The 24,276-nt window shown below is 55.2% G+C and overlaps 2 protein-coding genes and 1 long non-coding RNA gene across 13 annotated transcripts; 1 reads left to right on the top strand and 2 right to left on the bottom strand.

Moving 5' to 3' along the window:
- Positions 1-333: 333 nt before the first annotated feature.
- Positions 334-4,809, bottom strand: GFRA4 (GDNF family receptor alpha 4). The gene is made up of 7 exons (XM_055543303.1): positions 4,764-4,809; positions 2,603-2,650; positions 2,099-2,444; positions 1,887-1,996; positions 1,672-1,806; positions 1,010-1,101; positions 334-849 (listed from the first exon to the last, which is right to left on the bottom strand). The coding sequence occupies exons 1-7, from the start codon at positions 4,807-4,809 to the stop codon at positions 769-771; spliced, it is 858 nt and encodes a 285-aa protein (XP_055399278.1). The 3' UTR covers positions 334-768.
- Positions 4,810-4,920: 111 nt separating this feature from the next.
- On the bottom strand, positions 4,921-21,296 carry ADAM33 (ADAM metallopeptidase domain 33). 10 transcript variants are annotated; one of them, XM_055544322.1, is made up of 22 exons: positions 21,157-21,296; positions 18,877-18,956; positions 16,537-16,613; positions 13,943-14,021; positions 13,648-13,763; positions 13,371-13,560; positions 13,063-13,128; positions 12,904-12,975; positions 12,578-12,744; positions 12,410-12,494; positions 12,180-12,322; positions 11,538-11,715; positions 11,330-11,425; positions 10,927-11,122; positions 10,674-10,782; positions 10,394-10,592; positions 10,222-10,299; positions 10,029-10,137; positions 9,792-9,939; positions 8,472-8,563; positions 8,214-8,288; positions 4,922-7,975 (listed from the first exon to the last, which is right to left on the bottom strand). In XM_055544322.1, the coding sequence occupies exons 1-21, from the start codon at positions 21,254-21,256 to the stop codon at positions 8,251-8,253; spliced, it is 2,418 nt and encodes an 805-aa protein (XP_055400297.1). In that variant the 5' UTR covers positions 21,257-21,296; the 3' UTR covers positions 4,922-7,975; positions 8,214-8,250. The 10 variants fall into 10 exon arrangements, with proteins under 10 accessions (XP_055400290.1, XP_055400291.1, XP_055400297.1 ...); XM_055544324.1 differs by having other exon boundaries at positions 4,925-7,975; positions 11,336-11,425; positions 13,648-13,724; XM_055544315.1 differs by having other exon boundaries at positions 4,921-7,972; positions 10,029-10,299.
- LOC129625671 (uncharacterized) lies at positions 10,884-23,991 on the top strand. Of its 2 annotated transcripts, none has more exons than XR_008701581.1 (5): positions 10,884-11,023; positions 11,780-11,885; positions 12,868-13,095; positions 15,332-15,532; positions 22,867-23,991. It is a non-coding gene; the product is annotated as an uncharacterized LOC129625671 (long non-coding RNA). The 2 variants fall into 2 exon arrangements; XR_008701580.1 differs by having other exon boundaries at positions 11,581-11,885.
- Positions 23,992-24,276: the final 285 nt, after the last annotated feature.

Here is a 24,276-nt window from a genome sequence, read left to right as displayed (position 1 = left end):
GGAAGTCTGTTCTTTTTTAAAGAGCTCTCCTGGAAGCCTTATCTGTGAATTTCACTCACTGGCTAGAACTGTGTCACCAACCACCCCCTAACTGCAAGGGAAATGTAGTTTCTTTATCTGATGACTAGCAGGGAATGAAAGAATAAACAAGTAGCCAAGATCCCCGGCACCGGACCTGATAGTTGACTCAGTTCAGCATCCACAGGTCCTGAGAAGACGATGTCTGGAGAGGTTCCAAGGCCATCCAAGGTCACAGAGGCCAGCAGCGGCACACCCTGCAGCTGACCTCGGTCCCCCGGCTCCCAGAACACAGATCACATGACAACAGGGCCAGTCTCAGTGCACATGGGTTTATTGAGTTATTGATGTCAGTCCTAGTGCTGGGCTGAACCACAGGGAAGATGGCTACATGGCCAGTGCAACGCAGGGAACTGGATTCTCACTCAAGTTGGTGTCCAACACATCAAGGACAGGAAGCAATCTGCCAACGTTAGTTATGTTGTGCAGGTGTTTATCATGATGGGTGGTGCCTAACTAGGAGGACGCCATAAAATGCTGGAGTACCAGAGGGAGTTTTGCCTACAAGTCTGTTCAGATGTACTCCTTAGAGCATGATAAAAAGTGTCCAGATCTGCAAAAAGCAGTAGAGCAAGAGCAGTGGGCCAGCTTAGAAGACAAGCCAGTCCCTTTTCAGTGGGGCAGTAGGCCACTAACGAGGCCCAATATCCCAGGCAGGGTGGGACAGTTGTCCAAGGTCTGTTGTCCAAGTCAGAACAGGGACTGGAGAGCCAGAACAAGAAGCATGGAGAGCAGGGAGCTCTCCTCCAGGGGCGCATCTGCAGTAGACACCTTGGCAGGTGGGAGCAGAGTGTGGACCTGAGAGAGAAGCCCAGTTCTGCTCTCTGCCACCCCCAACCTCCCAGGGCATTCATGCCTCCATCTAGGCCCACTTGCCATGGAAGGAGGCAGTGCAGGGGCTGCCAGCTCACCATCCCCTGTCTGCACCTACCTGCAGGAGACTCTGCTCAGGGTCCTGGTGGGAGTTCAACTGGTTACGTAGGACTGGGGGCCACCCACCGTCAAAGGTCTGTATGGCACTGTCTATGGAGGGATGCAGGGTGAGCTTGGCTGAGAAAACCTAGCACAGGGCCCAGCTCCTCAAGGACAAACTGAGACCCTTGGCATCCTGCATGGGTCCTCCCCAGGCAGATATGTGAAGAGAGGACGTCTGCAAGGCTTTCGGGATGGACGATGCTAAGTTAAGAGTGCCTTACAAACTGCAGTCTTCTCTCCTTATGGAAGCATGACAATTATCACCCCATTTTACAGATGAGCACAAAAAGGCTTAGAGGAGTTAACTAACTCTCAGCTAGTAAGTGGCAGGGTTAGGCTTCAAACTTACTCCCTAACTCCTAGACTGGTCAGCGAACCACCCAGCTATTCAGACTCGAAAGGCAAGACTATTAATGGGGGGGAGTTGGCTGTGCCTGGAGGATGGAACCGCCTCAGAAGTGGCAGAAGCAAGGAAGTGGGCCTCCATGGCTTCCGCTACGGACCTCGGTTTCCTCACCGCCAGCCAGGCAGCTTGGGATGGGGCAGTAAGGGCCGACTGGAGTCCTGCCCCTCCCGGGCCCCGCCCCTCACGGGCTCCCCTCTTCCCGGGCCCCTCACCCAAGCAGCGGTTCCTCGTAAAGAGCCCCCGGAAGACTTCGCACTCCTCACGCCGATTTCCGCTGGCTCTGCAGTCGCACCAGGGCTCCACGCGCGCGCTTGCGTTGTCCACGTAGTTGGGCGTGATGGCTGTGCCTGGTGAGACCCCGAAAACAGGGTAATCGGCCCATCCAGGCGGAGGCATCCCCGGGAGATGCCCTCCGGGCGGTGCATACCCACGAGGCCGGCGTAGGCGCGCAGGCAGCTGGGGGCCTGGTCTCGGAGGCAGCCGTCAGGGTTGCTGGCTGTGGTCGCGCAGGAGACCTGGAAGGCCAGGAGGCGGGGCCTGCGCCGCGCGGCCGGAAGGCGGTGAGTGGGCGACGAGTGGCTCCGACCCCCGCCCGCGCGTCCCCTCTCCCCACTCCCCCCACTCCACCTCCTCCGGCACCTGCAGATCCGGCTGTGCTCGCAGGCATCTAAGGGCCCGAGGCAGGAAGGTGGCGCCCGGCCAGGCCCTGAGAAAGCGCAGGAGGGCACGAAGGTCTGGCGCCGGCGCTCTGCGCACGCGGGGCCGCCGCAAGGGCAGAAGAGCAGTGCGTGGGTAAGCGCGGGCGGCCCGCGGGCGAAGAAGTGGCGCAGGGCGCGGCGGCAGCGGGCGCGGGGGCAGCCCCCCGGCGCGGCACTACCCAAGCACTGCGCCACGTACGCGGTGCGCAGCCAATGGCACCGCTCGTCGGCGGTGCACGCGTCGGCCGCGTCCACGCATGGATTCGGTGCTACAGAGCTCCGCGATCCTGTTGGAGAGGCGGGTAGGCTGCGGTTGTTGGCGTGCCCTACACGCACACTTCACCCCCGCCTCTGGGTCAGGGCCTCAGAAGATGTGGGGTGCCCAAAACTCGAGGTGGGCAGAATGTGACCCAAAAGCGTTAGCGACTGGCATTGACTGGCCTACCGTTGCGGGGATGGGCAGCGATGGCCTCTGGGCATTCCTGCCGCACGTCTGCGGTGGATGCAGAGCGTCGAGGCTGGGCCTGGGTGGCCTCCCCCAAAAGCTGAGACCATTCCTCCCCAGGCGCCACCCCTCACCAATCCAAAGAGGGGCCCTTGAGATTCTTCCCATTGTCTTGGGCCCCACCTCACACGGAAAGCAGCAAGGCTTCTGGGGACCTGGCTAATGGAGACGTATCAGAAATGGCGCCGAGGTCCAGAGTTTAGGAGGATCCCCCATGCCCCAGAGCAGCTATGTCTCGAGCGCTGGAGCCGCAGTTGCTGAGCTCCTGAGCGCACTAGAGCCTATGCTTCGCAATAAGAGAAGCCTGCCCAAGGCAACTAGAGAAAGCTCCTGGCACAGCAAGGAAGACACAGCGCAACCAAAATAAATCATAAAAATAGAATTAATGTAAAGACGTGGCACTGAGCACAGTGGCTGCTCCTCTTCCTTTCTTTGACATGCGGGGACACCTGACTTGTCAGACGCCCCTCCTTTCCCTTCTCCCTTGGAGACCCTTCGAGTGACCTATAGTTTTCTGGTTCCCTTCTTTCTTGTCTCTAGAGCATCCTCCTGCCTCTGCATCTTCCCCCTCCATCCTCTTCTACTGCTCCCTTTTTACCGATCTAACCGGTGCTGCCCCATCTGGATGGACTTTGGCTTCCCCCTGGCGTCTCTCCTCTCCACCACCCAAGTGAAAGAGGGCTTCCTGGCAAGGGCTCAGGAACTGGAGCCATTTAGTCCTGGCTGCAGGGTGTGGATTCAAGAGAAGTCCCAGATGGCAGGCCATGGGGCTTAGTCCTTAGCCATAGGGCACTCCACTGTGGACAGAGAGTGTGCCTGGCACAGCCCAGTCACATACCAGGGGTCTGTTGGGCAGAGGGTGAGCTTTGTCTGGAAGTGCCATGGGCACTAAATGCCATGGGCATCTATATCCAGCCAGGGATTTCTCTGGTGGTCCAGTGGATAAGAATCCATCTGCCAGTGCAGGGTACACGAGTTCGATCCCTGGTCCGAAAAGATTGCACCTGCTGCAACTACTGAGCCCGTGCACTGCAAGAGAAGAGTAGCCCCTACTCCCCGCAAGTGGAGAAGGTCTGCACGTGGCAGCAAAGACCCAGCACAACCAAAAATAAATAAAATTTTTAAATAAAAAATAAAAATCAATCCAGCCAAGCTAGAGTCTCTGGAGGAATCTGGCAGCCCCTTCCCCCTAGAGCACCAGCCAGGCTACCCCTGCCCCTCGGTTCTCTCTGCTTCCAGGAGACTTCCTAAGATGAGAAGCCTTCTGGCCCCAAAGTCTGAGGGAAGTTTCCCAGCCTGGCTCAGCACCCATTTATTTCCGAGTGTCTGTGTGTGTAGTAGGGTATTTCCTACCTCAGATCTGGGAGCAGGGCCCTCTCTGGCATTGGCCTTTCCTTTCTCTCTCCTCTCCCCACCTCCAAGCTCCCTCCCGTCCTTCCAGGACTTCAGAGCAGCAGACAAACATTGCCCTTCTTTCCCAACCAAGCCTTCACATCCCCAGGCCTCAGCCACACACATCAGCTCCTAGTGTCTCCTGTGGTCTTGCTGCCATTTCTGTTCTTTGCTTACCTGTTTCCCTCCACCAGGAGCACCCCTCAAAACAGCACATCTCAGCTCCAAGATCTCCTTCACCTTCTCCATTCTCCCTACCCTACACCACCTGCTAAAGTGACCCCCTCCCTCCATGATGCCCCAAGTTGGGGAGGGATAGTCCAGGTGGTTGGAACAGCAGATGCATGGCATGAAGACATTGAGGATGCAGGGCAAGGAATCAGTGTGAAGTTGCAAGACTGAAGGTGGAGGGCTGGGCCTGGGAGAGGGTAACAGAGGTTGGGAGGGCAGGCAATAGGAAAAAGAAAGTCCCTGGGGCAGTTACCAAGGCGAGATTTGGGAGGCCATGGCTCCGCTGGGCCCAAAAGCTGGAGGCAGGGTGCTGTGTGTGTCCTCAAACCTCGGGCACAGGTGTCTCACTGGTGCCTCTTCCTGCATTTTGGCTTTTCCTAGAATCACCTTCTTGTGCTCCCACCTTTTTCTTAAGGATCGAGGAGGATCAGGGACAGAGAAGCTAAGGTGCAGAGGTCTGGGGGAGGCAGCCACTCACCTAGAAGCAGTAGCAACAGCAGTGCGGGTACCAAGCAGCTGGCCATGCTGGGCAGCAAACAGGAGGGGACGGCTGGAGGCAGAGCCTCTGTCAGCAGGCGCCTCCTTCCCAGCGCCCCTGGCCCACAGTGAGGGAAACCTAGGTGTCACTATTCCTCTGGTGGGAGGAGCCTTTGCATCGGGAATGATTCCTGCCCTCACTGAGTCCCCGCCCAGGCCGCACCTTCAGATAGATCTGAGAGCCACTTGACCTTGTCTCTCCCATACTAAACTATTAAATTTATGAAACAACATAATTCTTCTCCTTTTATAATTTTATTTTTAACTTTTTATTAGCTGAAATTTAGACTTACAGAAAAGTTACAACACTGCAAAAATGCTCCCTTTATATCCTTCTGGGTGAAGGATATAAAACCAGTTTGGTGTTTTTCCCTTCAGATGGTAAAGGGAAAACCAGTTTCCCCTAACATCACCATCTTACTTGACCATAGTACAATTATTAAAACAAGGAAATTAACGTTGGTACAAGACACTTAACTGTAAATCCCTTTGCATTTCCCCAGTCTTTCCACTTACGTCCTTTGTCTGTTTCAAGATCCCATCCAGAAACCCATGATGCACTTAGTGGTCAGTGTTGCCTCAGTTTCTTCCAATCTGGCAGTTCCTCAGTCTTTCTTTACAAACTGGGTGCTTCCCTATCTGACTGCTCGGTGGGCAACCCCCTTCTCCAGGGAACTGTAAGCGATAAAAACTTCTTTCAATGGCATTAACCTCTGTGTGTTATTGTTCTGTCATCTCTATGAATCAGAATCCCATAGAGAGCCTAGGAGGGGGCTTTAGCAAATAGTCTCATTCAGCGCCTTTCGCTGGTAGAATGAAATCAAGGCCTGAGCCTTGAGGCTTGCTACTCTGCTGCCAGTGAGTGATTGCAAAAATTTTCCAATTCTTCACATTATCTGAAATGTGATTTTGCTGCTCCTCCCTGCAGTGTAGGTGGAGTTTACCTCCCAACCCCTGGAATCCTTGACTTGCTTGGCCCAACAGAATGTTATGGAAGTAAAATGTGCCGGTCATAGACTCTCAGGAAGCCTGGCAAGCTTCCACACGCTCTTCTGCAGGAGGCAGTGAGTGAGGTACTTGTCTCAAGATCACAGCTACAGATTTTTTGTTTGTTTCAGTTTCCTAAAAGCCTTGGTTTGGTAACTGATTCTGTTATTTTGCTCATCATGGACTTTTGTATTAATTTTGATCTTTACAAAATATTGCATTAAAATATTACTTGATTACTTTTTTTGTGCCCAAGATAATTGACTCCCTCATTTCACTCTAATCCTGTTCCTGCTGTCTTAGAACCCTCCCCAGCTGTTTGTGAACAAGCCTGGGCTAGACTCCTGGAAAATGAGAGACACAGAGCCCACTCTCCCCACCCCGCTACCCAAAAGCCAGCCAACCCCAAAAGCAGTGGCCAACGGTTGACTGCAAATGTATAAGTGAGGTGAGTTGAGACCAATCAAACCAGCAGCTGAGTTCAACCTAATTTGCCAACTCACAGAATTGATTATTGTTTTAAGCTACTAAGTTTTGGGGTGGTTTTGTTATATAGCAATATCTAGCTGGTAAAGAAGGTCACTAAGCAACTCTTGTATGAAGCAAGGGGAGAGAGTAAATGGCTGCTGAGAGTGTCCAAGGGAGGCAGGAGAGGTGGAGACAAGGGATCATTCAAGCAAGGCAACACCATCCTATGCCCAGTATCTCTGGGTCCTGGCTGTCATCTGAGGTTCCAGACACCACCCTTTGTCATCCTCAGGGAGTCCCATGGTGTTGAATTTACAGACAGAGAAGACTCAGAGAGGGCCAAGGGCAACATAGCTTTCTTCTGACTTCTTTGAAGTCCTCTCCAAAATGGCTTCCTTTGTTCCCTCCCATGGAATGAAGGAGGGGTTGATTAACATCCAAAGTGAGGGGACTGCAGCAGCCCCGTGCTCCTCTAAAATCTCATCTAAAGACTAGGAATGGGGTGGGGCGGAGGATGCATCTGAGGGACAAGAGAGAACAGGACACAGAAAGGGACGTCCCAAGGATCTTGTTTGTTTTGCAGGGAGGTCAGTTTCCAGGGAAGTAGCTTCCGTCTGAAATGTAGAGCCCTTGGAGCCAGGCTCCTGGCCCAGCAGGCACTGCCCTCCTAAGAGCCAGGTCTGAATAAAGTAAGAGTAACAGACTCCTTTTATACAGTTCTGTTCAGGTGACTGAACTAAACTGCATTGTACTTAACTGGACGGTGACTGCAGCCATGAAATCAGAAAGATGATTGCTTCTTGGCAGGAAAGCTATGACAAACCTAGACAGTGTTGAAAAGCAGAGACATTACTCTGCTAACAAAGGTCTGTATAGTCAGTGCTATGATCTTCCCAGTGGTCATGTATGGTTGTGAGAGCTGGACCATAAAGAAGGCAGAATGCCAAAGAATTGATGCCTTCAAACCGTGGTGTTGGAGGAGACTCCTGAGAGACCCTTGGACTGCAAAGAGATCAAACCAGTCAATCTTAAGGGAGATCAATCCTGAATATTCACTGGAAGGACTGATGTTGAAGCTGAAGCTCCAGTATTTTGATCATCTGATGTGAACAGATGACTTACTGGAAAAGTCCCTGATGCTGGGAAAGATCGAGGGCAGGAGAAGAGGGCATCACCAATGCAATGGACATGAACTTGGGCAAACTCCAGGAGGTGGTGAGGGACAGGGAGGCCAGGGGTGCTGCAGTCCATGGGGTCGCAAAGAGTCAGAGGCAGCTGGGGGACTGAACACCACCACCAGACTCCTGGGACAGAGAGGCCTCTCTGGGTTCCCAGCCTGACCCAGCACCCCGTAGTAACAGGAGGTCAGTGACTACATGGCCTTCACTCCTGGGTCGGATGGATTCTTGCTTATGCTGGAAGGTGTACTCTTAAGAGCATCCTACAGCCCAGAGGACTGGGGACAGCATTGTCCAAATTCTGATGAGGTTCCAGGGTCTTGGAGTAGGTGGTATGGCAGTAACTCAGGGAAGAAATTTCAAAGCTGCCTGAAGGTGCAAAAAGTCATCTGAGTTGCTGGCTCTTCCCCTGGGGGTCCGAGTTCCTTGGAGTGGCAGTCAGTAGCCACCTGTCCTTAAGTCTTCTCATGTCAGGAGTCACTTCACCAGAGACAGGATCTTGGCTTTTGGACTCTACCTGCTGAGAATGAAGTGGAGGTTCCAGGGAAGGGCTGGGACCCTTTCTCCTCCCTCAGGGAAAACCATAGAACTTCTTCCTCCCATCCCAGGGGCCTCCACCAACTGGCCTCAGACAACAGCTTCTCCACAAGGTCTGTCTCATTTCCATAATGTACAAGTTCAAAAATAGAGTCAGGGACTGTGAGATGAGGGGCTAGAGGAGGATAAATGAACTATGGGAGGGGGAGGGCCCCACCTACCTTAGGGGTACAAGCAGGACTATGAGGAACAGACTTCTCAAGGTGGCTGTTGGGTTCTAGCAGAGTTCTCAAGGTCTGGGAAGCAACAGGTGGGGGAAGAGTGCTGTGAACAAAGGTGGCAAGAGTCCCTGGTGCAGGGTGGGGCACAGGGCTCAAGGTGACTGGGGTGCTAGGTGGAGAGGAGGGGCCCAGCTGGAAAGAGAAGACAAGAGCCCATCCCTTCCCTTCCCTCCCCATCTCCTACTGTGCCTCACTCACCCAAAGGCTGGGGCTCCTGAGGGGCTGTCAGGCGTAACTCCATTGGGTGAATGCTGCCCAGAGGGTGGCCTCTGCATGGGCCATCTTTGGATCTGGGCAGCGGGTAACAGACCAGGAGACTTAGACAGCGACATGGCACCCTGGGGCTGCTTCCCTGCGGTAGAAGCTTGCACCCAGGTCACTCTCCCCAGCTCGCTTCCTGCTCCCTCCTGAGGGGAACCCTAGAGATTTATGCTTCCCAGGGCCTTGGACACTTTCTCTCTCCAACCCTGACATTTTCCCCAAACTCTGGCACACCCGAACATCTTCCAGATGTTGATGTCACTCAGGTCCCAAAGAGGGATGGGCTTCCTTTCCCAGTGGTACCCATGTCTGTGCTCCTTGCTATTGGGTAACCCTGCTGCCCTCGATGACTCTGAGTTATGCTCAGCTGCTCACATCTCATTTTCTAGGGCCTTACCACTTCCTTTGATATCTCTTTGAAACAACAGTCTCAATACTTTACCAGGTGATGACATGTAGTCGCTGCCTCCTGTAAGCCCCCAGTGATGACACACCAAGCTCTGACCACCTTGATCCTCTGCTCACAGACCCACAATCAACACTCATTGTGTCAAGGCCCTTTCAGCTGTGCCCTGCTCCTGCTTGGGATGCCCTGTATTCCCATCTCCAGTCCAAACCACGCCCTCTCCCTCATTTTGCCCAGAATGTCCCCAAGGCCAGGCTGTGTCAGAGGTGGTCAAAGGGGGCCTGCCTTGCCCAGCACCCAGTGAGCAGGCTGCCCTAGACTGACAATACTTGGTATCACGTGGCCCTCATCCCAGGTCATGGAGCTCTGTGTTAGGGGCAGGCCCTTGGCACAAGGCAGCCAGCACCACAGCTCCTCAGTGACAAGGAAAGGAAAGGTGTGTTGGCCCCAGCATTTGGGAACTTTAAGGGGGTAACAGCAGAGATTTTGGCAGAAGAAATGTCAGAGGGCTGAAAGTTCATGAGAGAGAAACTGGAGAGGCCTTACTCAGTGGAGCAGGAGTTGCGCTATGAGCTGGTGGAAAAACAGGGTAAAGCCAAGGATAAAGCAGCCTCTTGGTGGGAGAAACAGGAGACATGGAAAAGGGGTACTGAACCACAGTAATGGGGGCCGTGGGGGCCCTGCATGGCCCTACACCTTTGGCTTCACTGGAAGACCACTGGGGCCTTCTGCTCAAGGCTTCTTTCCATTGCTTCTGCCTGCCTCTCTGCACCTGAGGCAACAGATACCACCCCAGCTACGCCAGGTCCAGCAGAGCTCTGAGGAGCAGAACCTTAGACCTCTGTGCCTACCCACTGCACATGAGGGCCCTCCTTGAACCCCAGAAGCATTGCTGGAGACAGAGTCCAGGACGCCGGCAGCAGCACCAGGCCAGGCCAGCCCCAGGGAGCAGAGGTAGCACAGAGCTAAGGATCATCGCCAGCGTGAAGGCGTCCCGGTCTGCGGAGGACAGGCTATATCTGAGTCCTGAGTACACCACATGGCTCCTCCCCACCTGCTTTCCCTCCCCCCACCCGCCCTGGGCACACTTTGAGGCCGCACAGGACCGCTGTCCACACTACCACCCAACCCTGGCTTGTCACAGGAAGGCGGAGCCCAGCCTGGAGCACAATGGCAGTTACGGTTACTATTGCAAACCTGCAGAGGAAAAGAGAAAAGGAGGGTCCCAGGAGACTGGGGACTCCCAGGGTCAACCCCCAACACACCTTTCAGGCCACTCACCCCGCGGCCATGGCAGGCCATCAGGCAGAGCTCCAGCTCTTGGAAGGTAGTGTTCTGGCAGCGCCTTTCCTGGCACACCTATGGGCAGTGTGGGTACTGGGCAGTGAGGGGGAGTGAGGATTTGACCCATGGGACTCAAGTGGTAGCGAGGGGTTGGGTGGGCAGGGCTCACCATTCTAGGTCCACACTGGGTGCCTGCCTCTACCAGGCCCAAGTCAGGCAGGTCCAGCTGGACACCGGGCAGCACCGAAGCTCCCCTGCAAGTCACCTCGCGGCTGCCCAGGTGTACGGTGGAGTCCACCGGAACCGCGTGTGGCACCAGTGCGCTCTGTTCCCCGCCCTGGCACTGCAGTTTCCCACACTGCGCATCCCTAGGGAGAAGCGGAGGTAGTCAAACCGCGTGGTGTTTCTCCATACCCTCTTCCCCAGCTTCCCTTCCGTCCGCTCCCCACCTCTGCGCACAGTGTACGAAGTTGCCGTCTCCCTGCTGGCCGCAGTTCCCCTGGGCGTCTCCCGCGGAGTTCACGACCTGGAAGCAAGCCTCCGGGGCTGGGCGCGAGCCTGAGGAAGCAGGGGCGGGACTGGGGACAGCCCAGACTGGAGCCACGCCCCTTCTGCCTGTTTCCAGTCACCCGCCCACCTCCCCTAGAGCACCAAGCTGCGCAGAACTGCGGATGCGGGCGGAGCGCGCGCTCCTGGTCTCACCAGGCCCCCAGAGCTGCTGGCACTGCTGCTCCAGCGTGGGACACGCGCCGTCCCGACAGTAGCCGCGGCCTCTGGCGCAGGGCGAGCCGTCCAGTAGGTAAATGTCCGGTGGGCAATAAGGGGAGGCTCCGGTGCAGAATTCAGGGAGGTCACAGTCTCCCGCAGCCGGGCGGCATGGCGTGCCCGCCGGCTTCAGCTACGTAGGTGACCCGGGTGAAGGGAAGGTGGCGAGACATAAGAGAGACAACGAACAGAGATACGGGAGAGCCCGATGGGGAAGTTCAGGAGAACCCATGCACAGAGCAGAGCCAGCACCCACAAGGGAACCCAAGGGCGCCAATTAGCCAAGACCAACAGGCCGGCTCCCAAGTGCCCCCAACCCTCACCCCGGAGCCTCCCATACCCTCACCAGGCAGTGTGCGCAGCAGTCCCCGTGGGTGCACTGGGCCCCCGCACGCAGCGAGCAGTTGTGGGCAAGGCAGCAGGAGTCGGGGCACTCCTGGAGCCGGAAAGGCGAGGAGGGACCAGGTGAGGGTGCAGCGCTCAGACCTCCGGGGAAGGGGCGAGCAGGAACCAGTTTGGTCCCCCGGGGCTGGTCTTGCGGACCCCACCTGGCCGGCGCCGCAATCGCACTCCTCGCCCTTTTCTACAAAGCCGTTCCCGCAGCGCGCCTGCGGCACCAGGAGCCCGGAGTCCGGCGCGTTGGAGAGGCAAGCGCCCCCTCCCTTTCGGAAGAAGGCGCGTAGCTGGCGGCGGCTGCAGGCGCTAAACACGCGAGGGAACGGGTGCCTACGGACGGGGGAGGGCGTCGGGCGTGCGGGGACCACCCCCGCCAACCCCTGCGTGTCTCCAGTCCCTCCCCCACAGCACACTGGCGCTTGGCTACGCAGCCGGTAGATGCGCAGACACCGCCTGCGCGACGGACAGCTCGAATTCTCTAGAGGCAGAACCCAGAGAGGGTAAGTAACTCGCGCAAAGTCACACAGCGAGCGCGAGGCAGGAGGGTGTGATGCCAAGGGCGAGCGGCCCAGGACCCAAGGTCAAATCCCGACCCAACGCCACTCTTCCCGGGGTTGGAGTCACCTCGAAAGGTTGTTCCGAAAATAATTTATCACATCATGGGAATCCACTTTGCCTGCTTTAGGGCGGGAACTGTTACCATCATCCCGAAACAGGGGTAACCATTTCTCCCACAGAAAGGCAGCAGAGGCAGGCCCAGGTCCCGCCCGGCAGCCCCGGCCCCGCGCGGATACCCGGTAGCCGCCGCCATCACGCAGCCGCCCTGCTCCACCGCCGCCTCCGCGCAGCAGCCGTGGGGGTCGTGGCTGAGGCCGAGGCTGTGGCCTATCTCGTGGGCCATGGTGGCTGCAGCACCAATGGGGAACTCCGAATGGTCCTGGGAGGGCATGGCTACAGTCACTGCTGGCTGCGAGGACCGCTCCCCAGCCCCTCTCTTCCCGCTTCAGTACCAGGTGGTGCTCACTGTCGTCACGCCTCCAGAGCTCTCCGCGAGGCACATGCCCTCGACGGGTGCCAGGCCCACTGTGGCGCCCCGGAAAGCTTGGCCCCTGAGAGCGGAGCGCGGCATGACTGGGCGGGCCGGGAGTCCGAGCCGCCCAGCCGGGACCGCGTGGGGGTAGGTGGCACCCACGTGAGTAGCTGAGCAGAGTCGTGTGGCTGCCGCGCCCACAGCCCCCGGCGCCACTGCAAGAAGGCCCACAGCGTGGCGTTCGCGTCTGGCGTGACGCGGCTCTGGTCCTGCTCGGTCCACACTTCCAGGCCGGTCAGCACCACCTTAATGTCCAAAGTCCTGAGAATCTGCGGACGCAGGGGAGCAGACTGAAAAGGAGGACCGCCTTGGTGCCTGGGCTCCTCCATGGGAGCACCCCTCTTTTCTCCCCTCCGTTCCCTCTCCCTATCTCCAAGTCTGCCCCTTCGCAGTCACCCCCAGAAGGGCTCTCTCCCTGCCGACCCAACCTGATCCACATAATTGGCGACCTCCAGAAGACGCTGTTTGGCGTGGTTCAAGTTCCTGTGCTGAGTCAAAAACTAGAGAGGCAGAGATACAGCGGTGGTGTGACTACAGGCTGAACTGACCCCAACCAGGCTCTCCAACCCCCTTGGGGCTCCTCTCACCAGGGTGTGGTCCCCTACTATGTACAGCTCCAGGTACCTCGGGCTCCGGAGGGACTCCCGCCTCTCCTGGGTGGGGGTGGCAATGGTGACCCTGAGTGGCAGGCTGCCCGGCTTGAACCCTGACCACCAACCCCAGTTCTCAGAGAGCACAAAGTTAACTCTAAAATATTTTGCTAGAATTTGTTCCTTCAGCTTCCAAATAAAAATATCAGGACAGGAGGCCCTAAATTGGGGCTGCAGTGTTCCTGTCTCTTCTGATCGTAAAGGGCTTTGGATACTGCATTCCCACCCCTGCCCATGCCCCTGACCCTGATCTGGGTGGCACACGAAAGGCTGGTCATGTTCCTTTTGTCCTTTGGGTCCCTGTGGCCACAGGTTCCTTTCCCTCTGAACAGCTGCTCCACCCGGAAGATCCTATGGGTCAAGAAGTCCTTGGAGTCCCCAGCTGGCGAGGGATGCACATAATAGCTGGCATTGCTGCTGAGTGTGATCAGGCCCCTAGGGTGCAAAGGGGTGCAGTGAAGGGCAGTCAGGGGACATCTTTCCCTAGCCCCAGGTCCAGCCTCCTCCCCCAGAACTCCTCACCTCATCCCAGAGCAGATGCTGAGGACCACCCAGGAGTCCAGGAAGCCCCTTACATGCCCATGGTAGTGGCAATGATCCTGGAGAGCAAAGGACCCAGCCCCAAATCTCAGCCAGGGCTGAAGTGGGGTGGGGGGCAAGAAAGAAAGCATGGTGGGGGACTAGCTCCAGCTTCTCCTTAGAACAGGAGGAGAAGAGGGGAATGGTGGAGAGGCCCTCGGCGGAGGGGGGGGGCAGCGGGGGGGTGCGTTCCCCTGCACTCCTCACCCTGTCCTCAGGGCCCTTGGAAGCATCTCACCTTGTGGTTGGGGAACAGCACTACCGGCCGCCCATCTGGGCTGTAGTGGGTTTCTGTGTATCCTGGGGCCAGCAGCCTGCTGGGAGGGGGTGTTGCAGAAATTACCTAATCCAGCCCTGCCTTACCCTCTGGTCTTCCTCCCTAAATGCTAATTGAGTAGCTCTATGAGTGAGGCAAAGTAATGACTTTTGATGCTTTTGAACTGTGGTGTTGGAAAAGACTTCTTGAGAGTCCCAAGGAGATCCAACCAGTCCATCCTAAAGGAAATCAGTCCTGAATATTCATTGGAAGGACTGATACTGAAGCTGAAACGCCAATACTTTGGCCACCTGATGCGAAGAACTGACTCATTTGAAAAGCCCCTGATGCTGGGAAAGATTGAAGGCGGGAGAAGAGGATGAGATGGTTGGATGGCATCACCGACTCAATGGACATGAGTTTGAGTAAACTCCAGGAGTTGGTGATGGACAGGGAGGCCTGGCGTGCTGCAGTCCATGGGGTCACAAAGAGTCAGACACAATTGAGCAACTGAATTGAACTGATGAGTGAGGCACAGGGCTAGCACTTAAGAAGCAGCCAAGGTGTGTCTTATATGGGCTTCCCTCATAGCTCAGTTGGTAAAGAATCTGCCCGTCATTCAGGAGACCTGGGTTTGATCCCTGGGTTGGGAAAATCCCCTGGAGAAGGGAAAGGCTACCCACTCCAGTATTCTGGCCTCAAGAATTCCATCGACTGTATAGGCCATGGGGTCCCGAAGAGTCAGACATGGCTGAGCAACTTTCGCTTTCAAGGTGTCTCTTAAAGAAAGGACAGGAGTGACTGTGCATTGCTTAGCTCTGAAAAATCTTGGGCAAGAGGGAGCAAGGTGAAGGTCAGGAAGGAGTCTTGGTAATGGCTTAGATGTGGAAATGGGAGTGTGGGGAGCATCAGAGAGGAGCAGAAACAGGGGAAAGTTTGTGGTTCTCATGGGACCTATAGCAGGCAGCTGGATCCACAGGTCAGGGGTATTAGAGAGACCGGGCAGGAGGAGAGGAGTCAGGAAACTGCCGAGAAGGCAGACCTTGGAGCCGAGGAAGTGTGAACTCCTTGGCCCTGGCTGCTGCCTACCCTTGTTGGATATCTGGACAAACCTTTAGCCCAGAAGTCCCCACCATTTTTGGCACCAGGGACTGGTTTCATGGAGGACAATTCTTCCATGGACAGGGGTGAAGTGGGGTTGGTAGGGGTGGGATGGTGTGGGGATGATTCAAGCGCGTTATATGTATGGTGCACTTTATTTCTATTATTACATCAGCTCCACCTCAGATCATCAGACATTAGATCCTAGAGGTTGGGGACCCTTGCTCTGGGGCACCTCCTCTCACTCAAAGTTCCTTCAAATCTCCTCAGGCCCCCGGATCCTACATATCTCCCCAGCTGTCTTTCACTGAGGCTCATCCCCTACTTCCAGAGGATACAGAAATCACACCTGCAGATCCCACCCATGTGAGCAGGGATCCTCCTCCTCTCCTTCTCCAGACCCCACTCAAGTAATGATTTCATCTTCAGGCTTCATCTCACCAGCATCCTTCCCACCAAGATGGATCAACCGTAAGTCAATTTCTCTTTGAAGAAAATCCTTCATCCCTCTCCACCTTGACCTCTTTACCCCAAAACTGCCCCCAAAGACTTGTGATGCCTGCATCTCCACTCTCCAATCTTTCCCCTTCCTTCAGCTTTGCTCCCCAACTCCACCCACACACTCAAACCTAGGGAGGAGGTGATGTGATCACCTCTTTCAACACATGGGGATATTAAACCCCAGAGAAACTATAGTTAGGCATGGTGGAACCTGAGTTTGTTCTCAGCGCATGGGGGAGAACAAAAAAATGTGTATGTAGGATGCTTAGAACAGTGCATGTCATGAAACAAGCACTTGATAAATGAGAGATGTCGCTAATACAATCTAGATGGTTTCAAGAACCCACTCTCCATCTTAGACACTCACCTCACCCAGCCCGGCTCTGCTTGTTCATTCACAGCTCAAAATCTTTGGCTTTGCACTATCCTGGACACTCAGCACCAAAATGGCCTTCTGTAATCTGGCCCTACTAGGACTCCCCAAATTTGTTTCTCTTTGCTCCCTTCCCTATAGAAGGAGACTCCCCAGGCCAGCCAGACAAATTGCTACCCCCTGATCGTGCCTTGACCTTTTTAGTCACTGTACTTTTGTGCCTGCCATTCCCTCCTTCTGGACCACCTGCCCATTCTTGGAATCCATCTTGGATTCTCTTTTGACTCAGCACACCCTGTGAGCAGCCAGCAGGTGATGCTCACTCATTCATGGCAGGAAGCTGACAAGATGTTCCTGGGGCTGGGATGAGAGATATGCCCTACAGCGAATCCAGCCTCAGTAACCCATTTCAGTCTCGAGGGAGCCAGGGGAGACTAACATTGACTCTCCCTGTAACCTGCACCTCCTCCTCTGGGGCTCTCACCCTCCCAACCCCAGCCTCCCTCTGGAGTTCCCATCCGTCCCTGCCCCCTGCAGTGATCCTTCCCCAGAGAGAGGGGCTGTTCTTGGCTCCCAGCTCTTTCCCCAGCGTGGTACTCACTGATTCTTCTCCAGCTCTAGCAGGAGCTCCTGACCTTCAGCCTCCAAGGCCACCAGCCTCACTTCTAGCTTTGGGACCTGGGCAAGAAGGAGTATAGGGCTGAGAGGGTGGACATCCAGGCCCTCTGCCTGCCAGGGAACAGGAGGAATACAGAGGTAGCTGACAAGGGAGTTCACCGGGAGAGCATAGGGGCATAGGGCAGAAGACGTCCCCTTGCCATGGTGGGTGCAGATGGGTGTGGGCTGCAAACATGCAAAGATGTCCCCAAACTCAGAATGTCTGTTCTAACAGCAGCCATTTGACAGAGCCTTCTAGGTTCACTCCGCCTCCTCCCTGGAGAGACAAAGGGTCTGGGAAAGATGCCATTCCTTGCCTGAGGGCCCTGGGCTCTTCTGGCCTTCCCTCCTCTTTCATGCCCAGAAGGCTCCCTCTACGCAGGGAGGACAGTGCGGTCCTGAAGACGTTGATGCTGGAGAGTTGGGTAGCCACGGCTTGGGCCTCCTCACAACCTCTCCTTTCACTCCCTGTAGGATTCAGACTTAGCACCTCCACCTCCAAAGCTGACAAACTCCTCCCACCACCACCAAATTTGCCTACACCTCTAGTAGACTCACCTCACATCTGCTTCCCGGAGCCTGGAATGTAAACCCTGACCCACAACCCAGGCCAAGAGAAAAACACTGGCTTTCTTCTTAGCTAGATGTCAGCTAGCCTGGAGCTAGCCTGTCCTTCTCTCCTTCCCCCTACCTTCTTTGCTGCTTCCAGCCTGTGGGAGTACCCCATCTGCCCTCCTTTGTCCACTCAGCCTGGCTGGAGGCCCAGAGTTGGAGCGAGCTGGGAGCCTCCTGAAGAGCGGCTACGTCTTTGGAATGCTGGCCCTTCCCTTTTATCCCACAATGCACTGTCCTGGGCCTCAGGCCAAGAGGCTCAGAGTCTTGTTGGGGGTGCCCTTCCTCTGCAGGTGGGGAGCAAATAGTCCCTTCCCCCAGCCTAAAGCCCCCCACCCCCACCCCCGTGCCGCCAGCATGAGCTCATGTGGCCGGAATGCCACTTGCTTTATGGAGAAAGGTCTGCGCGGGGACAGGAGGCAGTCCAGCTGGAAAGCATCCCTTGCCCCACTCCCATCCCTCTTTCTGTTCTCTGCGGCCTGCTGTCCTCATTTCTCCCCCTCCGATGACCCTACCCCTCACCATGCACTCCATCTCCAACCTGAAATGTAGGTGTTCCTTGCCTCAAGGACATGACTCCCTGCCACGCTGTCTGCTGTCCTCATCTTGGCAGGCTTCCCAGGGACAGAGACAGTGGGGAAAGCAAAGCCCCTCTGGCAGTCCCCTCCTGTTCGGTCACAACCCAGGCCAGGCCCAGAAGGAGGTCTACAGTCAGGCTGGCCCCAGCATGTGAGGAACAGTCTCAAATCTCAGGCCAGCACCATGCTGACCACTTGAATTGAGGCCCTGAGGGTCTGGGGGACCCAGGGAGGGCCCTAGATTGAGAGGTGCTGGGCCTGGGGGTGCCCTGGCCTTCATGGCAGCGCTCTTCTGCCTTCTTCCTTGCAGGCTTGGACACTGGGTTGTCCTCTCCTGATAATTCAGGATGAATAGGCCTCTCAAGGCATGGGACATTGGCCAATGGTTTGAAGTTTTTCAGACCTTAGTAGGTCTCAGGCTTATGGATTAAAGAGCTGTGTGACCTTGAGCAGTTTCTCCAAGTTTTCTGGGCCTCAGTCTGCCCCTCTGTGAAATGGGCATACAAAGGATGCTGGGCTCTGCGCAGCACAGCGGTGCGGCACATACAGATAGGGACAAGGTTATTCTGGAAGTGTGTGATGGATGACCGTTGGGAGGAGACTGAGGTAGAGCATCCACAAGAAACAAAACAGGGTGGACTTGCATCTAAGGGGAAGTAGATCCTGCATGAGTCAGTGAGGTTGACGTTTCAGGTCCCTAAATGACAGGGTCCTGGCGAGGACAGCAACGCATCCAGTGTCACTTTGCAAAAGGAAGATATGTTGGTGTTTTCTTTAAAAGGTCCCTGAAAAACTTTAGGCCCCACAAACTCTGGCTTCACCTCTGCCTGATGGGGTGGGGGTGGCCTGAATAATACTGGAAAGAGAGGGTTAGGGAGGAGGTGGGGGAGAGGAAACTGGAAAATGACTTCCATGTTGTGAATCCTCTCTCCATCTGGATGTCTCCCACCCCGACCTGCCAAACCTTTGGGGAGGAGCCTAAAGGACTCTGGGAATCTAGGGACCCTAGCAAAACTGCCATGCTGAAATCTGGGGAGGGGCAAAGGGGCCAAGAAACTCGGCCTCTACATGGAAAGGGATGGTCTGGCACTGACCGGCTCCTCCAGGGTGACCACGCGCTGGGGTTGTCCATCTAGGCTCCAATGCAGAATGACTGGCTTTCCAAGGCTGTTTCCTGGGGTGAGGACAGAGCACAGGGTAAGAGGGAGCTGAGGGACAACACAGGGATAGAGTCAGAGGATGTCAGCAGGCAGAAACAGGACACTTCATCTTCAATACTCAAAGGTTTAGCCTGGAGAAGGGTGACTACCCATGGGGCATCCTTGGAACCTAGGAGCTGCCAGGGAGGCAGAAGAGAGAGGAGTCTGGGAAGAACAACTCAGCTGGGTACTCGGGAGCTCTAATGACCTTGGGAGGGGAAAACGGGAATCAAAGATCAGCAGGAAGAGACCAAGGCCCCCAAAACAGAGGGTAAAGGAAATGGGAGGCAGCTTTGGGTATTTTTAGGTGGGGCAGCAAATGCTTTTATGGTGAGAAATCTGTGAAGAGAGGACAGCCTGTTTTTCTGCCACCATCTGAGAAAAACAACAACCAGATGTTGCCCAGAGCTTCCCCTGGGGTTTTGTGCTAGGGGCAGGGCTTCCAGGGACCCTGGCCCAGAAGCCCCCTTTGTGGGGGGAGGGGGGGAATGGGGTTGTTTTGGAGTCAGAGCCTGAGTGCTCCCAGGCTGGGAGGGGGAGGCTTAAGGGGGCTCTAGGAGCCAAGCATTACTCAGAAGGTGCCTGGAATGCTCCCCTGGAATGCTCCCAGTCCTCCCTAGTGAGCCCCAGAAACTCTCACCACACCCACACCCGCGCTGAAGGAATCAGACCTTAGGCTGCCCAGACCTTGCAGGCAACCTTCCTGCCCCTCTGGCACTCAGTCCCTGGGGAAGCCTCGCTCCCAGAACTGACCGCTCCCCAACACCCATCCCCCCAGCCCTGTCCCCAGTGCTGACCAGGCTGAGATGGCTGCCTGTGGAAGTGGCTCAGCTCCTTCCAGGCCACCTCAACTCCTTTCTCCTCCATCTCCTTCTCTAGACCCCATCATCAAAGACCTGGGATAGCAGCAGCTCCAGGAAGTCTCCTCTGCCAAGTCCTCCTTGAGTGGATCAGCAGTTGCCATTAAGGAGATGGGGTGGGGGTAGGGAGGTGCAGGGCCTTGGAATGGCGGCTGAAGGGCTAGTGCAGGGAGGGGTCTGAGTGCATGTATGGGAGCCACTGTGGGGGTCTCAGGCCAGAGAGGATTTAACTAGATCCAACTGGCCCTGGGCTTCCCAAGGTGCAGAGGGGAAGGTGTGCACGTGTGAGTGTGGGTTGGGGGTTCTCTCCTGGCCCTGCGCACACACACTGGCCATTGGTACCTTAATGGGGGCAAGGAGGCAGAGATGGAACGGTGGTGACTAGGTGGAAGGGAGTGGAAACAGAGGAGTCAGTGTGGTGTTGGGGAGCATAGAGCCCCTCTTCATTCCTCCCAGGGGTTCCTTCATCATCCCCAGACCTCAGGCTGAAGAAGGAGCGCTGGAATGCCTGTGGACCATTCCCAAAGGCCTGAGGGCTGTTGTCCCTCCCCACGCACATCCCAGAACACAGCAGGATCCTAGCCCTGTGCCCCTCACTGTGACACCCTGCACAGTGCTCTGGAACCCACTGCCACCAGGCTGCCCTGCCCTTCCTGCCCCCCGGTCAGGCACTTGATGCACAGGAGAGATTTTTATCAACCCCATCTCGAAGAGAGTTTGGAGGGGTCACTCTGAGAAGAGACAGAGCTAGAGACTTCCCTCAGGGCCCTGCTATCAGGCACCATCTGTCTGAAGCAGTTGCTATCTAACCAAACAAGGCAACAGTATAAACAATATACACACTGCCCCAGAGTCCGGGGATGAGGCAGTGAACATGGGCTGATGCAGGAGTGTGGAGGCCACAGCTAGCCCCTTAGTGTGAGGCCGCAGCAGGGACTCCAGGGCACCAGTTGTCTGGGGCTTCCTGGAGGACCGAGGCCGGCTGAACCCTAGGAAATGGAGGTCCAGGGACCTTCACGGGCAGATGGGCAAGAGCAGAGAATCCAGAGGGGCTTGGGGCTGCTGAGCCGCTACTCAGAGGGGAAGGGGGCCCTGCCACTCTGCTTAACTATTGGCACAGGGCGTCTGGGAAGAGTGTGGAAGATTGGGCGAGAGGTCTGCCCGACTACAGGTGAAAGTCCTTGGGCAATTCCTACGGAGACGTTCCCAAACCCGCCCCAGGGCCTGTACTCCTGGCCCGCGGGATTCCCGGGGATTTCTGAACCTCCATCCCGACAGTGCCTCGCCTGACCCTGTGGGGGGAACTCCCACTCACCTTGAAACTCCTTCGTCCCCCACACAGGCCACGGTAGGCCCAGTAGCAGCAGCAGCCCCCACGTGGGCGACCCTCGAGCTCTCCGAGACCCCGGACGCATAGCTCTGAGCGCCCAGCGTCGTCGCTGCGGCTCCCGGCTCCCGGCTCCACCCCCGCTGGATCGCCGCCGACCCACGCCCTGTACAGCCGGCCCTCCGGCTCGCACCCGCTCCTCGTGGGACCCGGCGCGGAGCCCCGCCTGCCCCTGCCACCATCGCCGCCCATCCGTCCTGACCCCAGGCCGGCGGCGTGTGCCCTCGGGGAGCCAGATCCATTCCCCTAGAGCTTGGAGGGGCGGGGGTGGGAATCTGTGCGCCCCGCCCCCCACTTTGGGAGACCCTCCCGAGCCGACCCGCAGCATCTCAGCGGGCCCCCTACTCGTGGGGATGGGAAGTGAGATGGGGCAGCGACCCCCAAGAAGGGCTTTTGGAGACCCGAGCAGGGAAGCAGGGACAGTGCGAGGGGCCACCTGTGGCTGCTCGGGTCTGCTCGAGAAGCGCCCTCTTCCGTAGTCTCTCGGGGCGGACCTTAGTCCTCACCTTGCCACCAGTCCTGCCCAGAGTTGCCCAGGTGAGAGACTGGCGGCCTCTAAGAGAAGGGAGGCCCGGGTGACCGCGACGGGCAGGTGCGGCCACGGCCCCAAGCTAACCTCTGTGCTACAGGGCCCCCAGCCCCTGCCCGCCGAGGCGCGCGGGTGGAGGCTGGACTAGTGGAGGCCCCGGGCCTGGGGTTCCCTGGCCGCACAGACAAGGCAGCAGGGCGGGCGGGCGGAGAGTGGGGCAGCCCTGTGTCCCCGGTGGTGGCAGATGGGGGTGGGGAGGCGGGCAGGGCGCGAAGAATGGCACAAAGCCGTAGACTCCCACACGTGGGGGATCCTTTGGGCCTCGTTAACATTTGTTTCTTGTTTTAAAAAAGTTTGTTCACTGAGTAATAAATGTGGATAGGGAGTAGCATGTGTTCTGATAGCGAGGAATGTTAACTTCCAAGCAAATGTATTGTTTTCAAGAATTCAAAATTCAGTTAGTAAGAGTTGCAGTGGGGCGGGTAACCTATGCTGGTCTGATTCAAACATCAAGAAGTATGGTGGGAAGTACAGGGAATAGCGCGTCCTCTCAGACCACATCCCTCCAACAGAAAGCTATTATTACCTTCTTGTATAGGTTTTTTGATTATTTTACTGTGTGTCCAAGACAATACAAACATTTTTCCCCTCTTTTTAAACATTTTTTGCATCTTTTTTTCCCCAGTTTATATGCCTTGAAGATCCTTCTTATCAGAGATCTCATTAACACTAGTTGGTTTGGTTTTTTTTTCTTTCTTTTTTTTTTTTTTGCGGGGGGAGGGGAGAGCGGCCATACTGCGGCAGCACGTGGGATCTTAGTTCCTGACCAGGGATGGAACCCCCGTGCCCCCTGCAGTGGAAGTGGGGAGTTTTAGGAACTGGACCGCCAGGGAAGTCCACATCAACAGTATTCTTATGATTATTACTACTATTCTATTATTATTACTTTGGATTTTAAAATTAACATTATTACATGCAATAAAAATGCACTTATTTTAAGTGTACAGTTAGATGAGTTTTGATAACTTTATATACCTGTGTCATCACTTCCGCAGTCTAGATAGAACATTTCCATCACCCCCAAATAATTTCCCTGTGCCTCTTTGCAGTCAGTAACAGATATGCAGATGACACCACCCTTATGGCAGAAAGTGAAGAAGAACTAAAGAGCCTCTTGATGAAAGTGAAAGAGGAGAGTGAAAATGTTGGCTTAAAGCTCAACATTCAGAAAACTAAGATCATGGCATCCAGAACTCACTTCATGGCAAATAGATGGGAAACGGGAAACAGTGACAGACTTTATTTTGGGGGGGTCCAAAAATCACTGCAGATGGTGACTGCAACCATGAAGTTAAAAGACGCTTACTCCTTGGAAGAAAAGTTATGACCAACCTAGACAACATATTAAAAAGCAGAGACATTATGTGCCAACAAAGGTCCATCTAGTCAAGGCTATGGTTTTTCTAGTAGTCATATATGGATGTGAGAGTTGGACTATAAAGAAAACTGAGCGCAGAAGAATTGTTGGAGAAGACTCTTGAGAGTCCCTTGGACAGAAAGGAGATCCAACCAATCCATCCTAAAGGAGATCAGTTCTGGGTGTTCATTGGAAGGACTGATGCTGAAGCTGAAACTCCAATACTTTGTTCACCTGATGCAAAGAAGTGACTCATTTGAAAAGACCCTGATGCTGGGAAAGACTGAAGGTGGGAGGAGAAGGGGACAACAGAGGATGAGATGGTTGGATGGCATCACTGACTCAATGGACATGAGTTTGGGTAAACTCCAGGAGTTGGTGATGGACAAGGAGGCCTGGTGTGCTGCAGTCTATGGGGTCGCAGAGTTGCGATTGAGTGACTGAACTGACTGACTGACTTCCCAGTCAGTCTCTCCCCGACTCCTAACCCCAAGCAACCACTGATAAACTTTCTATCTATAGATTTGCTTATTCTAGAACCTCAAACAAGTAGAATCACAAAGCATGTACTCTTTTGTGTCTGGCTTCCTCCCATCTCTGCGTATGAGATTCATTTACGATGTTTCCTGTAGCAGTAATTTGCTCTTTTGTAGTACTGAGCATGTTTGGTGGTATGAGGGAAGCATGGTTTCTCTATTCTCCAGCTAGGCATTTGGGTTCTTTTCCAGTTTGGATTCTTCTAAATACAGCTGCCACAAATTACTGTGTAAGTCTTCATATGAACATGTTTTCATTTCTCATCTGTAAATACCTAGAAGTACAATTGAAAGGTCATACAGTAAAAGGCATGTTTAATTTTTTAAAGAAGCTATTTTCCAAAGTACCTGTACCATTTTACAGTCCCACCAGCAATGTGTCAGAGTTTTTTTATATCCTCACCAACACTTCAGTGTTGGTCCACCTTTAAAATTTTAGCCATTCTAATGGCTAAAATCTACATTAGTTTTAATAGTTAAATGATGTCATTTATTCATAGTCTCCTCTTGGGCATATAGTATAGTGTATAGTGAAGTCGCTCAGTCATGTCCGACTCTTTGCGACC

This window comes from Bubalus kerabau, chromosome 13 (genome assembly GCF_029407905.1).
Source record: "Bubalus kerabau isolate K-KA32 ecotype Philippines breed swamp buffalo chromosome 13, PCC_UOA_SB_1v2, whole genome shotgun sequence".
Lineage (NCBI taxonomy): Eukaryota > Metazoa > Chordata > Mammalia > Artiodactyla > Bovidae > Bubalus > Bubalus kerabau.
This window is presented reverse-complemented; position numbering and strand designations above follow the sequence as displayed.